General features: G+C 43.8%; 1 protein-coding gene across 1 annotated transcript; it reads right to left on the bottom strand.

Annotated features, from left to right (window-relative positions):
* Positions 1–5,071: 5,071 nt before the first annotated feature.
* Positions 5,072–8,167, bottom strand: LOC134667231 (uncharacterized). Its single transcript, XM_063524556.1, has 2 exons — positions 7,486–8,167; positions 5,072–7,262 (listed from the first exon to the last, which is right to left on the bottom strand). The coding sequence occupies exon 2, from the start codon at positions 6,317–6,319 to the stop codon at positions 5,072–5,074; it is 1,248 nt and encodes a 415-aa protein (XP_063380626.1). The 5' UTR covers positions 6,320–7,262; positions 7,486–8,167.
* Between the last annotated feature and the right edge of the window lie 220 nt (positions 8,168–8,387).

The following is an 8,387-nucleotide window of genomic DNA, read 5'->3' as shown; positions in this document are numbered from 1 at the left end:
GCGATCGAACTGGTTTCGAAGGGATTCAGACCTATCTCCCTGGCAACACGGAATCGCTGCCAACTTGACAGTCCATCGACACTATTCGAGACACAGATTTAATCGCCCGTCCGGCTTCATAGAAGTATTTTGTTATCTAAATATTTTTCCATTACACACCCCCCTAACCAGGAGAATTTTACGACAGAGGCAAAAGACGAAGGAGTAAAATTCCAGCTCGCCCTCGAGCTGTGTCACCAGCCGAACGGTGTAAGGAGAAGGGAATCTAAGGACTTCCCTAGGACGTGGATTACGGCCCACAATCGCACGTCGATTTGTCCCTTGGCATCAATTGAGTCCGCGGGGCCGTCGCTGGAAACAATCGCATCTAGGCCTACGGGACAAAACAAAGAGAAAACAAAAAAAAAATTGAAGCCAACGTCGCTTCAATGGACAAACAAAATAAAAAAAATAAATAAATAAAGCGCTTTCCCAAAAGATAATAGACTACCCGGATTGTGGAGTATTGGTACGTCTCGTTACAGGAGTCAAGTGGTGTGGACAGAACTTGGCTTGCAGTCTTTTATGTGCCATTTACCCAGACGCTTCCCATTCTCATCTTCCAACTCGTAGACTAAACGGGATATTTTCCGAATGACGCGACATTTGTCATATTTGGGTGCTAGCTTCGCCGAGAAGTATTTACCGGCGTTGCTCTGCTTGAAGGTGCGTTTCCACACTTCGTCTCCGACGTTGAATTCTATATCACGACGTTTATCATTGTAATACTTGATGTTGCGGTCATGAGCTTTCTGTAATAATTCCTTCACGGTCGGGTAAATGGCCCTAAGGGTCTTAATCTTGTCGAGGTACTCTCCCCGGGGGGAAAAAACGATTTCGTCGACCTCCTCGGGGTCGTCGTAAATTGTGCCATCCGGTACTGCTTGGCGTCCATGCACGAGCAGGAACGGAGTATATGATGTTGTTTCATTGACTGAGGTATTTAAAGCGAACTGTATACGAGAAATATTCACGTCCCACGAGCGATGATCCGATTCAACGAACGTTGATATTGCTGTTACTAGGGTCTTGTTGTAACGCTCTACGGTGTTGACCTGGGGACAGTAAACGGGGGTGTAGTGTAGTTGTGGGATATTGTAGTTGGCGAACAACTTCTGAACGTCCCCGCCGGTGAAGTAGGATGCATTATCCGCAATAATTGTTTGGGGGATACCATGGATCATGAATACATGATCTTCTAATCTCTGGGAAATTACAGCCCCGGTTGCACGTCTCAAGGGAAACAACATACAGTATTTAGTAAAACAACATACTACTACCAATATATAAGTGTTTAGTTTCCTTGAGGGTGGTAGCGGTCCAACCAGGTCTATACTGAGGCACTGAAAGGGCCGACTGCAAACTTTCGCACTTCCCATGAAGCCTGGAGTCGGTTGTTGGCTGTGTTTATAAGCGGCACACACCGAGCAATTGGCGACGTATCGGACTACATCTTCATACATCCGTGGCCAGGAGTAACGAAGTTTTAACCTGTTATACGTTTTAGCGGTACCTAAATGTGCAGCAGTGGGGACTGCATGGTTAGCATGCATGATTTCTTCACGAAATTCCACTGGTATCACCTCTTTCCACTCGAAATCGGTAGTTAAGGCATTCTTTGATTTGGTGTAGCGATAAAGGCGACCATTTAACAATTGATAATTAGGTACCGATCCTGGGTTGGATTCACATTTGTTATAGATCTGCGAATACCAAGGGTCATTATTAGTGGTGTTTGTATCAATTAAACAGATGGGAACTGCCCTTGATAAGGCGTCCGGTACGATATGTTCTGAGCCTCTCCGGTGCTCGATTGTGAAGTTATAAGGTGAGAGACGACAACCCCATCTTTCGAGGCGCCCCGTGGGGTTTTTGAGATTAAGGAACCACTTCAAACTGGCGTGGTCTGTAACAATCCTAAATTGACGACTTCCTTCCAGGTATGGTCTGAAGTGTTCTACAACATTGACCACCGCCAAAGCTTCTCTCTCAGTGGCGGAATAATTTCTTTCTTGAGGCGTGAGGGATCGACTGTAATACGCCAGTGGGTGTTCCTCTCCTTCAAATATTTGTGTCAGAGTTCCCCCGATGCCGAAATCTGAAGCGTCACAGTGAACCGAGAATGATTTGGAGAAGTCTGGGCAGGCTAGAACTGGGGCCGTGGTCATTGCTACTTTTAACTCATTAAAAGCTTGATCCGCTTCTGGGGACCAACGAAAAGGTGGAGCGCCTTTTCGCGTGGACGTTAACTGATTGAGAGGTCCAGCAATGTTGCTGAAATTTTTAATAAATCGGCGGTAATACGACGCCGTACCTAGGAAGCGTTTAACATCTTTCCGACTCTTCGGTATGGGGAAGTCCACCACCGCTTTGACTTTGTCGGGGTCCGTGCGTAAGCCGTACTCGTCTACGAGAAAACCTAGGTACCTTAGTTGCCTACGAAAGAATTTACATTTAGATAGGTTTATTGTAAGGTTAGCATATCGAAGTCGTTCTAGTACGTGGCGAAGTAGGGTTAGATGTTGTGTAAACGTTTCAGAGACAATTATTATGTCGTCTAAGTATATAAAAATACGGCCGTTGTATTCTGGACCAAACAAAATGTCCATCAAGCGTTGCTGAGTTGCTGGGGCTGAGGTAAGGCCGAAACACATTACTTTAAAATGGAACAAACCGCGGCCAGGGACCGTAAAGGCGGTCTTTTCCATGGATTCCTTGGAATCTAAGCCTATTTGCCAAAAGGCTGATTTAAGGTCCAAGGATGACAAATACTTCGCGTTCCCTAGTTGATTAAGAATTTGATTAATTAGTGGTAGGGGGTAAGCGTCGTGTTTGGAAACTTCATTTAGTTTTCGGCTGTCCAGGCAGAATCGAAAGGAGCCATCTGATTTCGGGGCCATGGTCACCGGGTTATTCCATGGACTGCTGCTTGGCTCGACGACATCCAGCTGGAGCATCTCATCTAGCTGTTTATTGAGCTCTGCAAGTTTGTACGGAGATAACATGTAATACCGCTGTTTGATCGGCTTCGCATCTCCTGTATCAATCGAATGCGTTAGCAGATGCGTTCTTCCCAACCCCTTCTCCTCGGCGGATATTGATGCAAATTCTTTAATAATAGTATCTGCCTCACGTTGTTCCTCCGTCGAAAGAGACTCCAAGCCGTGTATGTACCTGACCTCAGAGACGATGTTGTTATGTTCTTCGTTTGATAAGGAACAGGTTCCATTCTTTAGTAGCGCGAGGATATCCCGTCCGAAGCCGAAGGCTATCCAAAAGTTAAGACCGAAAATAAGTTTAGTGTGGACCTCCGGTATCACATGAAACTTTACGACTTGCGTGTTGTTACCTACAAATACGGGCAAGAATACATGGCCCTTGATGGGCGAACGGACTTTGTTCGCCGAGATTATATGAGTTAAACCGTGCGGCGGATGCAGAGTAACTCGACCCTCAAAGTACTTGTCAAAGGTGTCACCACCCAAAATTGTCAACTCCGAGCCAGAATCCATTAGGCCAGAATAGGACATGCCATAAATTTTTACTTTAAGGTATGGTCGCAAGCCTTGTTCATCAGCTTCGTTTATCGAATCTAGTAACTTCAAACTATGGCAAGACTCAAAAACAAAAGTAACAAATGACAACCAAGAGTGCCATTCCTCTCGATCGAACTTAGATGCTTGGTCGTCGGCATGAGAGATCTGTGATTCGCGTACATTGCTGCACGGACCGATTGTATCCTGTAAGGCTCCATTATAAGAATCAGCGGGGAATGTTTCCAAATAAGGATTTGTATCCTGGTAAGTTTCGTTCTGTGGATAAACTACGTTATTTTGTGATAAAGGTGTTATGGGGAATGTAGACGATTTCTCCATACTGTTAGTTGCCTCAGGGTAAATTTCGTTATGCGTGTAAGTTACATTATTTTGCCAAATAGGGGTTGGAGAGGGTACAGTTGGTCCTTCTACACCAAAATCTGCCTTAGGGTAAATTTCATTATGTGGGTAAGTTTCGTTATTTTGACAAATATGGGTCGTGGAGGGTGCAGACGGTGTTTCTGTATAATAATTTGCATTAGGGTAAATTTGGTTATGTGGGTAAGTTACGTTATTTTGCCAAATAGGGGTTGGAGAGGGTACAGAAGGTCCTTCTACACTAGAATCTGCCTTAGGGTAAATTTCATTATGTGGGTAAGTTTCGTTATTTTGACAAATATGGGTCGTGGAGGGTGCAGACGGTGCTTCTGTATAATAATTTGCATTAGGGTAAATTTGGTTATGTGGGTAAGTTACGTTATTTTGCCAAATAGGGGTTGGGGGGGGTAAAACGGGTAAGGTTATGTAGTTAGTGGGGACAAAAGCGTTAGTAAGGAGGTTTAAGGGGTTAGTTAGGTTAGTAAAGGCCGGATGGGGAAATAATGCGGGAGGGGTAATGTTGTTAGAGGGGTCAAAAGCGTTAGTAAGCGGGTTTAGAGTGTTAGTGAGGTTAGTAAGGGCAGGATAGGGAAGTGAAGTAGGTGGGGTTATGTTAGTGGGGGTAAAAGCGTTAGTAAGCGGGTTAAGGGTGTTAGTGTGGTTAGTAAGGGTAGGATAGGGAAGTGAAGCGGATGGAGTTATGTTAGTGGGGGTAAAAGCATTAGTAAGCGGGTTAAGGGTGTTAGTGAGGTTAGTAGGGGTAGGATAGGGAAGTGAAGCGGGTGGAGTTATGTTCGTGGGTATAACAGCGGTAGTGAGCGGGTTAAGGGTGTTAGCTTTATTAATTGGCATCGATATGGTATGTAATGGGCGGCATTGGCCTTTTGTTGTCAATGAAGTTGATACAGCATTAGGTGCAAGTAAGTGATGGTTAAGTAGGGTAATGGGTGCTGAAGAGCTAGGGTATTTGTTATTAAAATAACTATTGAGTTGTGTATGGTTTTCTAGAGTGGGCTTTCTGGGATTACTAAATATAGGCGTGCGAATAAATATTCTACTTTTATATTTTTTAGTATTTTTTGTGGAAACCGGATCAGCCATACCCTGACTCGGCGTTATTAGTTTTTTGAGGTACTAGGTGTGGACGCACATTTAGGGCAAGTACGGGCTGTTACGTCGTTCTCGCCGCAGCGATAACAAACGAGTTTAGGAGCTGCTTTACAAGTTTTCAAGGTGTGACCGTCCACGCGGCACCGCACACAAAAGTCAGCCGATGCTTGCACTGCCGAGACAGTTTTTGTTGTGAGTGGCTTATAAACCAAATCATGGGCCAGTGACTTACTTAAATCTCTGTCAGGCTCGGCAAAACGTTTGGCGCTTTGAGTGGCGGCCTCTAGCTGCCGACAACGATCTTTAAGTTCACCTATAGATTCTATTTTAAATAATGCCAATTGTTTAGAATAGAATGGTCTGACATTTTGTACCAATATACTCAATTTCTCGGCCTCTGGTAAGGGTGTCTCTAAACGGGAAAAATAATTAAGCATTACGCTGACATAGTTAACTATTGACTCATCAAAACCCTGCGTCCTAGCACGTATTTCCCTCATAAGTCGGACATTATAATCTAATGGGAGGTAATCACGGATCATCACAGCCTTCAGGTCCGTCCAGCAGTGTACTTGATCACAGATTCCGTTAAACCACGAGGATGCCTCGTCCGTGAATAGTTCGCAGGCGGAGCGAAATAAGGTTGAATCCGGTATGTCACGTGACACACGCACTTGCTCTAACTTACGTAAGAAAGCTTTGACACAGGTCTTGCCATCATATTTTAAATTTAATTTTTGCACCAAATTATGGTGTTTTGTGCATGCTGGTAAGGCCGTAGGATTCGGTTTGTCAACCTCGAGTGCGACATCCCTTGACAATGCACTTCTAAAATTAATCAACACATTGTCAAGGCGAGATAGTAGTTTATCCAACTGATCACTTAATTCACAATGCCTTGAGGCCTCTGATTCAGCTGGTGTTAGGCGGGTTAGACGGTGGTAAAGATGGTGTGCAACCGCCTGTACGCGGTTAAGAAGCTTCAAGGAAGTACGACGCTGTGTTGGTGACTGTAGTTGGTCACGAAGGTCGTCCATTTTTGCAGATATTATGTCCAGTTCTTCCTTGACGTCACCATTGTAATCCGCGACCTCGTCAGTGGGAATCTCCTGATTCAACTTCCGGAGCTGGCTCCGGAGCTCCATCACTGTCGTCAGTGGTACCCCGAGGCGCACCGTCACTTCATACTCGAGTTCATCTTTTTTTAAGAGATTAAAAGCTATTGGACGCTCCTCCAAAGCGGTCTCATTCGCCATTGTTACAGTAGTAAAGGTTATCACTATTAAATATTAAATGTATTTTCCTTATATTTTTCCCCGAAAAGAAATAATTACCTAGTTTATAAGTTTAAGAATGTTATAGCGTTATCGACCAACAACAAGTTTAAGTTCACCAGTTTAGGTATAGCACACTCTTAAAGAGTCAACAAGTAATATGAAATAACATTAAACACAGTGGAAATAATGTTTTCATAAAAATAAAAGTGGATGTAAAGAGTCCTTAAAATAAATACAACTAAAAAAATAAATGTAAACAGTGGATTTTCTTCCCTAAATCAACCTAGTACCGTAAAATGACATGGAAGTGAAATACAACAGTAGGTACTGACTGTGCCAGACAAAACATGTGGTTAGACACTCTTGCTAACCAAAACTCAATTAAATTTAAATATTTTTAAAGTAAGTTACATTGAAATACAATAGCACAAAACAACCAAGCTCAAACCTTCGCTGAATGTTGGAGGGAAAGAAGCCAAATATCACCAAACCTATTCGGGCGCCACTGTAATACTTTATTTTTAAACTAAGGGTCCTGAAGGGGATAAAACAAACAACCCGATAGTGGACAGGTACAATTTAATTGCCGGCCTGGTTAAGTTTACACTTTGGAGCTTAAACACTACTTAACGACTTATTGATAGTAAACTAAATTTATATTTATCTAACCGGGTTTTAATTATTGTTGGTGATACTTGGTCGATTGCGCTATTGGATAGTTAATACTAAAAGGTGAATAGTCCAAAATCGCAGTTTAGGAAAAAGTAGTGAAAGGCTTAGCTGCACTGTAGCGACAGTCGACGGCTCTCTCTCGACCAGATGGCCGGAGGTTCCAATAGCTCCGACTCTGGCGGGGCCAGCTGCACAGGTCGACTGGCACAGAATCTGGCCTACCAAAGGCCGCGCCCCTAGTAGACACCTCCTGGAAAATTCCGGGTACGGGATTAGTTCCACTGGCTCAGGTCACGCCAAGAATCTGTGGTCCGTGCCACGTGAGAGTCCGTTTCACATAGGAACAAGGGTTTCCATGCGTAACCCTTTGGGGTTATATTACAGTATAGAATTCAGCGCTACGCGGGATACTTTTATGTGGCCGCATGGCACGCCATACAATTTCTGACAAAAGTATATGAACGACGCCTTACCTGTCGGAGGAAAATCGTCTTGCCGGGGTTTATGAGTGATCGAATATCAACTCCGAAGTGCCCAGGACGCTCCTGGTTCGCCCTTTCGGGAAACGGGTTAACCTCAAGGTACACCTGAGGGCAGGCTGAAATAAACGGTTCACGTCAATAATCGCATAATCCAACAACAGATTCCGAATTTCACGGTCTTCACAAACGAATGTAAGATTACTTACCAAAGATGAGAACGTTGTCCCAATTATTTAATATAAAGCCGAGCCCGGCTAGGTCGGGGAAGAAAATCCAAGTCCCAAAATGGCCGAATCATTCTCCCTCGGTGCCTCCTCTTCGATGTTGCCAGGGTTACAATCCCAAGGCATTTAACAAAACTGACGTGAAATTCTAAATACGGAAATTAGAACAGAGCGTGGTAAACGCTGCTGGACAAGCACGGTATGATATTTTTAAGAAAGGGAAAGGAAGACTCGACAATCTATACATTCTTACCCGTTCATGGAGAATGATAATAATTATTTTGGTAAGAACTAGTTGGCGATCGAACTGGTTTCGAAGGGATTCAGACCTATCTCCCTGGCAACACGGAATCGCTGCCAACTTGACAGTCCATCGACACTATTCGAGACACAGATTTAATCGCCCGTCCGGCTTCATAGAAGTATTTTGTTATCTAAATATTTTTCCATTACACTAGCTACAGCTGGACATCGGTAGACCAAGGAGGGAGAGATATTTGGCTTTCTATGTAGGTAAAAAGATAAGCCCCAAGACAACCCTCATCTTGGTAAATAGGAAAAAACCTCCTTCCATCTGTCGTTTGTCACCGTTAGGATAACAGATGAAAGGCTAGACAAACTGTCTGTCTAGACACTGATTTGGTTTCGAAATATATAAAAATAGTCTAG

Source organism: Cydia fagiglandana, chromosome 9 (assembly GCF_963556715.1).
Source record: "Cydia fagiglandana chromosome 9, ilCydFagi1.1, whole genome shotgun sequence".
Taxonomy (NCBI): domain Eukaryota; kingdom Metazoa; phylum Arthropoda; class Insecta; order Lepidoptera; family Tortricidae; genus Cydia; species Cydia fagiglandana.
The sequence above is the reverse complement of the archived record's forward strand: the minus strand, read 5'-3'. Positions and strand labels throughout refer to the sequence as shown.

Coding starts and splice junctions, on each gene's coding strand:
- LOC134667231 (XM_063524556.1), bottom strand. CDS start 6,319: ATGGCGAATGAGACCGCTTTGGAGGAGCGTCCAATAGCTTTTAATCTC.